Source organism: Ambystoma mexicanum, chromosome 1q (assembly GCF_040938575.1).
Source record: "Ambystoma mexicanum isolate Mex_15411 chromosome 1q, UKY_AmexF1_1, whole genome shotgun sequence".
Classification (NCBI taxonomy): Eukaryota; Metazoa; Chordata; class Amphibia; order Caudata; family Ambystomatidae; genus Ambystoma; species Ambystoma mexicanum.
The window spans coordinates 606,241,756-606,255,182 of record NC_090922.1 but is presented as its reverse complement, the minus strand read 5'-3'; the positions used below and the strand labels follow the sequence as shown (position 1 = coordinate 606,255,182).

The 13,427-nt window shown below is 44.0% G+C and overlaps 1 protein-coding gene across 1 annotated transcript in view; it reads right to left on the bottom strand.

The window, feature by feature from the left end:
- The window catches only part of PAPPA2 (pappalysin 2), a 1,097,660-nt gene that overhangs the window by 399,262 nt on the left and 684,971 nt on the right, over positions 1–13,427 (bottom strand). Inside the window, exon 9 of the mRNA XM_069641146.1 lies at positions 7,146–7,237. Within this exon, the coding sequence (XP_069497247.1) occupies positions 7,146–7,237 (92 nt within the window). The remainder of the gene's footprint in view (positions 1–7,145; positions 7,238–13,427) is intronic.

Sequence of the window (13,427 nt, the reverse complement as noted above, 5' to 3'; positions counted from 1 at the left end):
CGTGGGATAATGCCATTACCAGCACGGCGATCCCAGGTGAGCTCCAGGGACCCCCTACTCCATTTTGCCACCTTGCGGCCTATAGTGATGCCCCCTTGTGCCCCAGACCCCCTTGTGGTGCTCCGCTTCCCAGTCTCCTCTGCTTCCCCTTCCCCTCCCTCTGCCCGCCTCCCAGACCTCCCTGCACCCGTGATTGGCTGACTGTCTGGCCTTCTCTGACCCAACCTAGGCAGCCCTCTGCCTGTCAGCCCCTGCAGCTTAGGGCCAAGGCAAAGGCCGGCTCCAAGATGTGTCTGCAGGTGTCCGTAGGGGAAGCCAATGAAGCCAGCAGCCAACAGACACCAACAAAACTGTAAGTGTGGCATGGGTGGGGAATAGAGCAATTACTCTACTCCAGAAAGCCCTTGCCACTCTACCTCACCTTCCATAACGTAAACTGCCATAGATTTACACCATGCAGACCTAGAGAGATTTGTGACCACCAGCCTTCACAAACAAACCAACATGATTGCCTCTGCCGCCGCCTACACCGGCAAGCTTATTAGGTCCAGTAGACCCTTCCTTTCCACCAACAGCTGCCTCACGCTTGCCAGAGCCCTCATACAGTCTAAACTAGACTACTGCAATAGTCTGTACCTAGGTGCTAACCAAACCATAATTAACAAACTACAGGTACTACAAAACAACGCCCTTCGCGTAGCACTCAACATTCCCAGACAAGAGCACATTTCCAATACTAGGAAATCATGCAAATGGCTCTCCATTCGACAAAAAATAGACCTGAAAACCATCTGCCTTACATATAAGGCTCTAAACCACCTTGCCCCCCCCATCTCTCCAACAAATTTACCTTAAGACCTGCCACAAGAACCACCAGATCATCCAACACCTTATGCTTAACAGTACCCAGATTCTCATTAAAAAGAGCGGGAGGAACCAGTTTCACAGTACTTGCCTCCCAACTCTGGAACACCTTACCCCTTAACATAAAAACCATTGAGTCCTTCCAGGTTTTTAGGAAAAATGTTATCGGTTGGCTCCTGAACAAAGAGTAATACCCAGTTAGGAAGGCACACATCCCTTTACCTAACCATGTCTGCAAAATTTGCTCTGCTAATTGTTTACTTCACAACTGTATATATCACAATATGTAACTGCTGTAGCCTGATTTTCTTAAATTGTTTTATTTTGCAATTGTATACTTCAAAATGTAACTTTCTTCTTTAAGCGCCCTTCTACCCCCGGGTCTGGAGCGCTATACAAATAAACAAACAAACAAACAAACAAACAGCCTAAATCCATTCTTGCCTGAACTGTAAATGTTGCACTTCACTACACACTAACATACTAACCAATGTTAACTAGTGCCACACCTATAGAGAACGGCCAAGATCAGCCTGCGTAACATCAAGACAGGTATAACAATGTTAGCTTGTGCCACACTTAGATGTCATCCTCAACGTTAGCCTGCGTTGCACCTACATAGAAATGTGAATGTTAGCATGTCCCACACTTAGACGGAATTCTTAACCTAGCCTGCGTCGGACCTAGATAGAAATGTGCATATGCCACACTTGGATGGAATTCTTAACCTAGCCATAGGCCTTAACTTTGGCCTCCATCGTACCTAGAGAGGATTTGAATGATGGCATGCGCCACACCTAGATGGAATCGTGATCACTGGCCTGCCTCAAATCTAGACAGAATATTGAGGATTGGCCAATGACACACTCATATGGAATACTGAATGATAGCAAGCATCACACCTAGACACAATTGCAAGGACAGCAATGCCAACCAACCAACCAATCCACTAACAATTTCATCCCTCTGCATACACCTCTCAAACTCTAACCAAACACAACCACAAACCTCAAACGCAGCAATCTGCACAAACTTCACTACACTGCAACAACAAAACAAACCACACATAGGGCCTCATTACGCGGTAGGCGGTAGCCATGCGCTATTAGCGCCATGGCTACCCCCTTACCGCATTCTGGGTCCGGTTTCCCGAAATAGGGACTTACCGGGTCATTCTGACCTTGGAGCACCCGGTAAGTCCCCATTTCGGGAACCATTCCCCATTCCCATTCGAGCCCCCATAGGGGAGAATTTGGAAAAGAAGCTTGTACGGAAAATCTGGAAGTTGATGCTTGACAAAAAGCTCAGACTTTATCCTTAAATATTTGCATGTCCTCCCTGAAAGCGGCGTATTGAATCAGCCTTTTAAAAAACATAAAAGGACAATTAAAAATCCTGTATCCACAACCATTTGCCAAATATTTAGCACACAATGGGCCTGATTTACAAAAGCGTTTTTCTAAACTTGCTGTGTCAGTGGCACCATTTATGTTTAATGAACGTGACTCAAAATCTTAAGCCGTCTAAGGAAACATTACATTAATTATTTCAGCACAATGAAAAGTGTGCTGACTCTTTTCTATGTACCTCTTTTATTTCTAGGTTGAACATATGATACAAAAGAAGCAGAAAATGAAGCTCAACCAACATAAACCATAAGATAGACTCAGCATTTTAAAAAACAAGGACAGAAAGGAGGCTGCTATCAGATGACTGTGTTATTGTACACCACCTGTCCAGTCCTGGGCTTTTATTTACCAAATCAATCCATGCCGTGAGTTTGCAGCGGTGCTTTTGACTGAAATCCATTAGAGAGCTATATGATCAGGCCTTTTTCAAGATTTTCCCCATATGCAATTTATTAAATAATGCGACTTTATGGGTTATTAAGGCTTCTCATTGCAGTGACAATGATCTCATATGAGAAAAACTGCAAAACATTCAGTTAATGCTTTACTCTGCAACTCTGAGATGATGGTGAACTTCCAGGGAGGCCTATCGGGTGGCACAGTGATGTGTTCATTGTTAACTGTAATGTCCTATTGTACGGTCACATTACAGGTATAAGGGTATTGTTCATTCAATTTTAAACCCACCATAACATTGATAGTGTTTGACAAACATTTCCCAATACTCCAATCACAAGAATGTTCTATGAGCTGTCAGTCTTGGGATAAAAAAGCTGTGTATAAAATCAAGTGGCGTACCACACAATTTGGGGGCCACCATGTGAGCCATGCTGAAGCCCCCTACTCTCCCCAAGCTCCTCCGCAAAGGACCTAAATGTACCAGCCACCAGTGGAGGCTGGTGAATTTTTTAATTAGAGAGTTGTAAATATTTGCTACATGTATCCAAGAGCAACCGTGCGTAGAATAGGAGCTCGAACTAACGAAAGAGGAATTGGGGGGTCTCACTCTGAGAAACTTTTTTCAATAATGGGTTAAAATGGCACATTGCACAGCACACCAACAGTGTGCAGGATCATTTCCCAATGCATTTTCATGATGTCTTTCCCCACAATATATGCCAGAATAAAGAACATTTTTACGCTGGCTGTGCTCATACATTTCCATGGTGGCTCCACAAATATATGGCAGTTTACCCAGATAAGAACATATTCGTGTTGACTTTGCTATTAAAAATGCCATGTCACAAAAAGAAAACATGTCCAAACTGGCTCCAATGCTGACCAGTCTAGACACGTAAGAACACTTATCCTGCTTGCTTTATCATAGATGCTCAGCAAAAATGCCATGCCACAGTAATCAATATCTAGGCTGGCAGCACCAAAATGTCAGTCTAGCCACGGCATAACACTTATAATACTTACTTTAGCATAAATGCCCAATAAAAAATATTATGAAACAGTAAGAAATGGCTAAAATGAGTCTAATCACATAATAAGACTTATCATGCTTCCTTATCATAAAAGCCCAAAAACAATGTTATGCCACAGTAAGCAATGGCAAGACTGGCTGCACCAAAATGCCAGTCTAGCCATGTAATAACATTCATCAAGTTGGCTTCACACACAATCACATTCATACCCATTCACCCACCAGTTACCCACCCATACACCTACTCTCATATTCACTCGCACGCACTCTCAGAACATTCACACTGCATTCTCCACACAGGAACTCACCCAGAACATTCGCACACAAAATTCAAACCCATTCTCCTACCAGTCACTCACCCATACACCTTCTCTTACATTAACTCTCACATGCACCCAGAACATTCACACTGAATTCTCCACACGCACACCAACCCAGAACATTTACACACAATCACATTCATACCCAGTCACCCACCCATACACCTACTCTCACATTCACTCACACGAGCACTCAGAACATTCACACAGCATTCTCCACATGTGCACCCACCCAGAACATTCACTCACAAAATTCAAACCTATTCACCCACCAGTCACTCACCCATACACCTTCTCTCACATTCACTCACACATGCTCCCAGAACATTCACACTGAATTAGCCACATGTGCACCCACCCACAACATTTACACACAATCACTTTCATACCCATTCACCTATCAGTCACCTACCCATACACTCATCTCACATTAATTTGCACACGCACCTAGAACATTTAAACAGCATGCTCAACATGCGCACCCACCCAGAACAATTACAAGTATTGCATTCTCATTCACACTTCACATGCACTCACATACATACATACACCATTCACATGCAGTCATGCATATATACATATATAGGCAAACATACACTACATATACAAAAAAGTATTTTTTACCTGTTTCATGCAGCAGCTTTGGTCCGCCGGACTCAATGCTCCATCACTCCAGGCCCCCGGCTACTGCTCTCCATGCAGACAGGATCCAGGAAGCAGGGAGAGCTTTCCGGTTCCTGTCTGGCATGGACAGGGAAGCCAGAGGTGGTGTGCCCCCTTCAAATGCCACCAGCAGCCCCAGTTGGTCCCACCCCAGCCCTAGCCCTGACCTTTGTCAGAGTTAAGGCTGAGTCAGACCTCCCCCATAGACATGCGGTGGCCACGGCAATATCAGTGGTCCCCTTTCTATGTCCATATTGGCAGTGGTGACCAACTGTTAATGCAGGAGGAGATTGTCAGGTAAGGAGGGGAGGGGCACAGGGTTGTGTGTTTAAAGGAGAAGTGTGCCAAAGGGTTTTATATTGCAGGGAAGCATGTGTTGAGGCTTAGAAGCTAGGGCAAGTGCTGGGTGGCAGTACAACCAGAAACAAATAGTGGCCTGTGCAGCAGAGTCAAAGACCTACATGAAATTGTGGCTTTACATATAGTAAATCCTAAATTCCCAGCCCCCTGTTTGGCTTGCACCTCTCTCTCAGGTGCTCATGTGTTAAAAGCTTTAGAACATGTAATTAATCCTTTCAATTCTCCATCTCTCACACTCCTTCCAATTCTGTCACCAGTGTTTCAACTATCACAAGTATCTGTCCAATTTTCCCCTCCAATATTTCAAACCTGAGGCTCCTTTCAGCAGCTCTTGCTATGATCCTCTACAAGACCTTCCAACATTCGTTCCCATAGTTGAGTTTCCCTTCTGATACCACCCCCCAGAGTCTCAGTTCCTGATCGATCACCAGTAGTTGATAACAGCAAGGTTCCTCACTGTAAAGTGAATTTCAGAAGAATATACTAATGAACTGTTGTCTTCCTTGGCTCGACACTAGAAAATTGGCAACATTCTGGCTATTGGAGCCACATTGATCGCTCTTAACTATAAGACTTTGTAACATTATTAATACAAATAAATCCATCCCTCAAATGCATCCCTTTATATCATTAAGACTCTCCATTTAACTTTTAACATCACCATCAGAGCATTTTTTTTTGTAGGTTTCCCTATGACAATGCATTTCTGTATTGCAACGTCCTGTCCAACGGTCCTATCACTATCATGACTTTCCTTATACATTGCAATGACTCTGTTAATTTTGAGTTCTGCCCTCATCTTCTGTATCAACCTCCCCATGTGTTGTCCATAATGCCACTCTGATTCCAACAGCCACCTGCTTTCCTAACTCTCTCCCAACATATAACCATCTCCTTGACCCTCCCAATTCCCTCCCAAACCAGATTCAGTGGCAATTGCACCCTTCTCACATTGGACTATTCACCCCAATTTACTCTCTGAACTTCTACATGGTAACAAGACGTATTTGAGGGGCAGAAAATATGTTTCACTTAGATGCACTTTTGGGCGCAGGAAATGTGTTGGACTTAGATGTATTTCCGTGGCAGGTAATGTGTTGCACCTAGATGTATTTTGGGGGCAACGAAACGTGTTAGGCGTAGATGTGCACTTAGAGGACTCTCGCACACGGATAACCTGATCAAACTGTGGCATCAATAACAAGGCTCCATCCGAGCCTCAATGGCTTGTAACGTTTTCACCTCTTTACACCTGTATGAGCCTCAACACCTCTGCCATCAGACTACAGCGATGACCTACGACACATATAGAGTCTCTAGCACTCGTGCACTCTCCTGACCACCCTCAGCATCAGTCCACATGCCTGATCTCTTGGGTTGCTTACTGGAGCCCGGCCAGCCCACCTAATTCCCTATCTTGGCCAAAAGCACACACACATACTAAGCCTTTTCTGAGGATTTTTCCATAGTCTGGACTGCAGTCCCAGCAAGCGCGTTGAGAGCATATTAATGGGAAAAGACACTATATAAATGGCTACTATTTTTGTTTGCTGTTATTATTATGTATTCATCAGTATTTATTCCTGCTCTCCTCTTGCTGTGCACTTTTCGCTTCTCCCCCCTCCCTTGCGCTTTTTGCCCTCCCCTCAATGTCATTGGGCCTAGTAAGATCGTTGTTTTGTTTCTCCATTGTTCCCCACCCTTGCCTTGTCGCGCTCTGAAACGCATGTGTATGAGCGCGATAGAAATAAAATATCAATATCAATATCAATACTACTACTAATAGTACTACTACTACTAAGAAGACCAGCCAGGCTTTCTAATTTGTTTGTCATATGGGATAGCCCCAAGCCCATTTTTGAGTTGCACTAGGTTTTGGAAACGTGATAATCTTACAAGTATACAAACAGTAGAGAGGATAATATATGGTAACTGCTCCTGGTGGGTTACCTTTCCCCATGCTCTATATACATTGGTTATACCTCCCACCTCTGTGAGGGACCTTGTAGGTCTGCCTGATTCCTTTGCAAGTGCCTTCAGCTCACAATGTCACTGTCTTCATGAAAACTCTTAAGGTAAGAACTGCAGCTCCGCACTCACCCACACAATTGAATCCACTCTCTTTCAGGCATTTTCTGGAACAGCCGTCACCGTCCAATAGGCCTCCATCGTCACACTCCTCACCTAGGCTCCTAGAGAAAATGTCAAAAAAACACATATATTACTTTCTAGATGCGTGGAGCGATATATAATATATTTTTTTCTGGGCACATGCTTAAGGTATTGCTAGAAGTGAAAGAATAAAGGGCATCATGACCAGTTTGAATGGACAGTACAATTCTGGTGGTACCTACATGGCCACCCCTTTATTTGTCAGTATCGCAATTACTGCCAGTTTTACTGCACCGTTGGATTCCGAATTTGGATGTGGAGGCTTAACCTCCAGCACATATCACTTTGGGCCTCATTTTGGGTTTTGCGATAATTCTATAGTATTCCTGTAGAATTACTACTAAACTCATTTACTGGTGCCGCCACTCTGTCCTGCAGAGTTACCACAGATTCACGGGTTGTGGTAAGGTTATGTTAATCCTCCTTTTTGGAGTCCATAGAATTTCACTGGATTTTTTAAAGATGTGTAGTGAGCTGTAACTCTGGCGCGGTACATCAGAAAATATTTGGAGGTTAAATGTCGTTAATGCTCCACGAGTCCTGTTACATGCTCAAAATGACAGATAGTCATTGGTCATGACTACTGGAAACGCACGAGCAGAAACGATGGTGAAAATCAGTGCGTCAGAAATAAAAGTCTACATGTGGTAGGGTGACCAGATTTATAAAGTAAAAAATCGGGACAGGACAACTAACATAAAAGTAGGACTAACTCTTGAAAGTAGCTGTTAAGACACTACACTTCAGTAACGTTTGGAGAAGACAGGGGTTTAAGTGTTGCTGTTTAAATTAACAGATATTATAATAACTTTATCACAAACGAACACTATCTTAGTTGTAAAATGCAGCATTTCTTCTGTGCGAGATTGTGCATTCCTGCCTGCCAACTATGAAGGCCTAATACAAAAAACCGGGACCACTGCAGTTTCCAATGGGAACATGATCTCGAGAAAGGGGGACAGAGCAGCAAAAACCGGGACAGTCCCGGCAAAACTGGGACGTCTGGTCACCCTAACATGTGGTCTCTATAGACCAGAATCTGGCAAAAGTGCCGACTGCGCCCGCCTATGCGGTCTTGGCCTTTTCCCTTGATTTTCTCCTGAGTCAACGTGTAGCTTTGTAAAGGCGCTGCAATGTCAGTGGACCCCGTAGTCCCATGCTTTATGCAGGATATCAGTACGGATCTATGTGCGCACAGCGGGGGATCAACAAGGTGGACGTCATTAAAAGCAGGTCGGCGATTATTGCGAAGGATACTTATGGACGTTCCCTGCTTTTTAGCAGTTTCACAAAATGGCCGCACAGTGCTTCATCCCTCTGGGTGTCAGAATACTGACCCTGGAGAAACTAATCACATGCTGTGTTAAACTCGGAAGTGAATCTCTGGTTAAGACTGACTGAAAGCTTGCAGTTTCAGTTCACATATCTATGGTGCTAGCGCATCTTACTGTAGAAAAGGTGCCTTGCCATGTGCCCACATCCAGCCATGTATTTCACTTCCAAGTGAAGTAAGTATTTCAGGGTGTTAAAATAAATGGGCAATCATTAAACTCCCACATGCATGTAAAATCCAGCGTGCGCTCTCATTTGCTCTGGCAAGACAGGGCGGGCTCTTACCTTGTACAAAATGTGTGTGAAGGAGACCCATAGGTACTCCAGCAATCTTACGACACAAGGAACATATGTAGGACAGTGGCAGGGGACTTGGGCTGGGGAAATCCGCAATGCCCTCATACCAATTCCAAACACCTCTTACTTGCTGCTAACTTCATGTTCCACACCCTCTTTTTGAGGGTACTCACAACCCTACGAAAGGTTATGAGCCACCCCTTTGTGGTAAAAACCAGACTACCACCAAGACGGTATGGCATATATATTGTGGCTTGGTGTTTGTTGCATTAACGTCATACCATACAACTATCTAGGCAATCGTAATAGTTGTCTTCTGTCTCATCTCCAGAAGATGACTGTAGGGATTTGGTATTATCCTGCATCCTAATGGAACCTTTGGTCAGTGTATTGATTGACAATGGAGTGTTAAGGGTTAGAATGTTTGTGTGTGACTGGGGTTCTATGTGGTCAGTTGGGAGATGTAAGCCTACCTGGGAGGATGCAGGTGTATGTTGCCCTGAACCCAGATGTACCTGACATTATATGACCATCATAATGTACTGGAACTAAATAAAGAAGTTACTGGAACTTCACCTGAGGTCATGGTCATCTGTGGGGAACAAGGAGTTCTACAATGACATTCTGGATATGAAACAGAAGACTACTTTTCTTATGACCTGTATATATGACCTTCAGCAAACACTAAGCCATGATATATCTACCGTAGTCTTATGGGAATAGTTGTCTTCGATTTCATCTCCTGAGCTAACTTTCAGGAGATGAAATAGAAGACAACTATTCTTATTGCAATACTAACACCCCTAAATTGGAGCCTCAGTGCTATGTTCGTGTCCAGCATTACTTTTTGAAAACCTGCTATTTTTTAGCTGTTGACCTTCATACCCAATAAAGAAAGAAAGGGGCTGCCAGGCAGAAGCAATACTAACATGCAGGAAACCGTGTCTATGTCAAGTTAAACAAAAAAAAACACACATCATCATTTTCTTTCATTTCAATTGATATTTGGGAGCAATTCATAGCAACAAAACAAAAAGACTTGACTATCATTTCTCATGGAGTACACCTAAATCTATATACATGATAATGGACTAAGGGACCGAGCACCCCGAGAGTCCAGTCCCCATCATAAAGTTAGGGCTTTCATGGGAATATGTGTTGGATTGTCTATGGTGTGTTCTTAGCATTGCTTACATGAATTCACATTTGTGTGGATTGATCGAAGCTGTTGATCCTTATGCAAACTTCAGAATTAATATAGGATCATAGTACAAGGCACTTGCGGGGAATCATTTGTGGGTACATCTTGTCACTATATCATTATTGTATGCTTATGCACTGTGTATATCTGACCGGGGCAAATCACGCTCCTCCTAAATTAGTCTTTTGCAACTTTAAGGTCTGGATCACACCAGTAACCAAATCAGGGTTCTCAGTGATCTAAAACGTATAATTTCCTGTCTGGCTTCCTCCAGGAGTCTGGTTCCTCACCCAAGATGCGGGTGCAGCGTGTGGTGTACTCATTAATGTGGCATTTGCAGGATGAAGAGTCAGCCATATTCCACAAGTCTATGGTTGTTAGTTCCCTCTGCTGCTCTGATGTGGAAACGATGGAAGTTTCGGACGTACCCACAATATCACATATGCCATACATCTTTATTTAAGAATATACAAAAATAATCCTTATGCTTAGTTTGCTCAGGGTCATGGCAGGATAGTCTCGGATCATGGTTACTCATTGCCTGGCCCTACAGATACGTTGGGCATGAAACCTAGCCAGCATAGCCGATGGTGAAGAATTGTATGCATTATCGCCCATAACATCTGGAGGGCCAAACCATGAGTAACCATGACTCAGATGGTGTTGCCAAAGGATTTTAATGTTCCCAAGGCTAATACAGCCAAACTCAAAATGAGGCCCTAAATCTGTCAAACAGTCTTAGAATAAGTGGCATGGCTTGTAAACAGAAGATTCATTCGCAAACCGACGAGCAGGTGTAATAGAGGAAAGGGTGTAAAAAATAGATGTGGAACGAAGTGACAAAAGGCAAAGAGAGTTGATTAAAAATGTTCAGTTTGGGGAACAGATGAGACCCCTGGGAGCCCAAGGATCAGCGCTAGAGGCCCTCCTTATGCTTTTAGCAGGGGCATTTCTATACAACTGGAAGGTTAAGGGAGGCTTATTTTCAGGTCACACTAAGATCTTTAAGACGTAGGATGCAACAGAGGTGCTGCATCTACCACGAATGATTTACACATCCTAGGAGAGTGAACACAAAGTCAGGTCCTGCAGAACCCGAAGCTCCATAGTCAAAAAGCTTTTATTTATTTTAATGTATAAAAATCAAAGGGAAAGTCGTGCATTTTTGGCACAAAAACGCATACAGAATTTGCCATTGATAACAGAGCGGAGGACATGCATCCTTTGCAATGGGGTCAGAGAATGTGACTTAAAGACCAGATGTTACAAGGGGAAGGTGAAAACATAAACCAGGGAGGAGGACAGGACAGAATGACATAGGAACAGGATGGTGGAAAAAGTGCTGGATTAAGGATGGAGGGATGATGGAAAAGTGTAGGGTTGTCCATGAAGAGTAGGGAGAGAGGAAACAGGGTGATGCAGTAGCATAGAGTGCTAGGAAACCGGTTCTTCAGAAAGGAGAGATTTGGGGTTGGATTTAAATAGTGGTAGAGTTGGAGTAGTATGGAGTGGAGAAGGGAGAGCATTCCAGAGTAGGAGAGCTAGGAGAGAGAGAGCAGAAACTAGAGGGAGCACAGGGCACTTGAGTTGCGGCAAGGAGGTGAGCTGAGGATGATCTTAATGAGCGAGGAAGCCAGAAGGGAGTGAGATGAGTAGATCGGTAGGGTGGAGCGAGTCCATGTATAGTTTTGAAGATGATGAGAAGCAGTTTATACTTAGCCCTTTGATTCATAGACAGCCAGCCAATCTGGTGACAGGCAGAGGAGACAGAGGTAAAGCGAGAAAGGTTGAAAAGTGTGGAGACTGCAAAGTTGAGGACTTTGCTGCCCAGAGGTGAAACACCATGGTTGGGAAAGTCATAGAGGAGATTGGCAGAGTCAGATCTTGAAAGGACTATGGAGGATATTAGCTGTTTATCAGGATTGAAAGGAAGAATATGCAGGATTTTTCTGCTATTGAGGAGGTTGACTCTGGCTGCAGTGGCAGATTTGGAGATGAAGAACAAGAAGTATTGTGATGGGTCGAAGATGACACCAAGGTTATGAGCGGAAGCAGAGTAAGGAAAGTAGTGAGAAGAGAAGAGAAGAGGAGAGGAGAGGAGAGGAGAGGAGAGGAGAGAAGAGGAGAGGAGAGGAGAGGAGAGGAGAGGAGAGGAGAGGAGAGGGCAGGAGAGGAGAGGAGAGGAGAGAAGAGAAGAGAAGAGAAAAGAAGAGAAGAGGAGAGGAGAGGAGAGGAGAGGAGAGGAGAAGAGAAGAGAAGAGAAGAGAAGAGAAGAGAAGAGAAGAGAAGAGAAGAGAAGAGAAGAGAAGAGAAGAGAAGAGAAGAGGAGAGGAGAGGAAGAGATAGCCTGTTTGGCTGGAAAGTAGAGAACTTTAGTCTTAGCGGATTTGAGAATGAGTGCATGAGACGCTATGAGATATTTGATGGCGGAGAGGCAGTTTGACACTTTTGACAACAGCTCATCGGATAAAGAGTGAAAGTAGAAGAAGATCTGAGTGTCATTGGAAAAAGGTTTATAGGAGAAGTTCTAAGCGGAGATCAGGGTGCCAAGAGATGAAGTATAGAGAGTGAAGAGAAGTGGAACAAGAACAGACCATTCGGTCACTCCAACAGTAAATACATTGAGTGGGGAGGTATGGCTAGTCCAGGACATCTGAAAGTGTCTGGAGGAGAGGTATGAAGCAAACCAAGCAAGGGCCTTATCTCTGATGGCAAGGAGAGATAATGTAGAGATAAGCAAAGAATGGTGAACAGTATCAAAGTCAGCAGTGAGGTTGGGAAGTATAAGACTAGATTAAAGAGTTGCATACCAAGCGGAAGAGATGAAGTTGCTGACATTGAGGAGAGCTGTCATGGTAGAATGCAGAAGTTGGAAGCCAGATTGAAGAGGGCCCCGGAGGTTGTGAGTATCAAGGAACCTAGTGGCCTGATTGAATGCTACTTGCTCTAGGGTTTTGGAATAGTGTGGTAGAAGAGAAACAGGGTGAAAGTTGGCAGGACAGTTAGGATCTAGACCAGGTTTCATAAGGAGAGGGATGACAGTAGCTGCCTTATAGAATTAGGGAAAAGTGGCATTGTCAAGAGAGGAGTTGAAGAGGGAAGTAAGATGTGGAGCAACACTGGGAGCCACGTGCAGGGATGACATTTGGAGGTCACCAAGGGTTGCATCCGTGACCCCTGTGGTCTCCCCTGTTACCCCTGTGTCTCTCTTGCTACCCCTGTATTTTAAAGCTGGCCGATCATGAGAGATAATATGTATGCCATAGAGGGCTGTGATTGTGGAGATAGTATATTTGAATTAAGGCGAATTAGCAGGAGATAGATCAGTAGGAGAGATAGGAAGTTTAGAGGATGAAAACAGACAAACACCGCCAGACCTG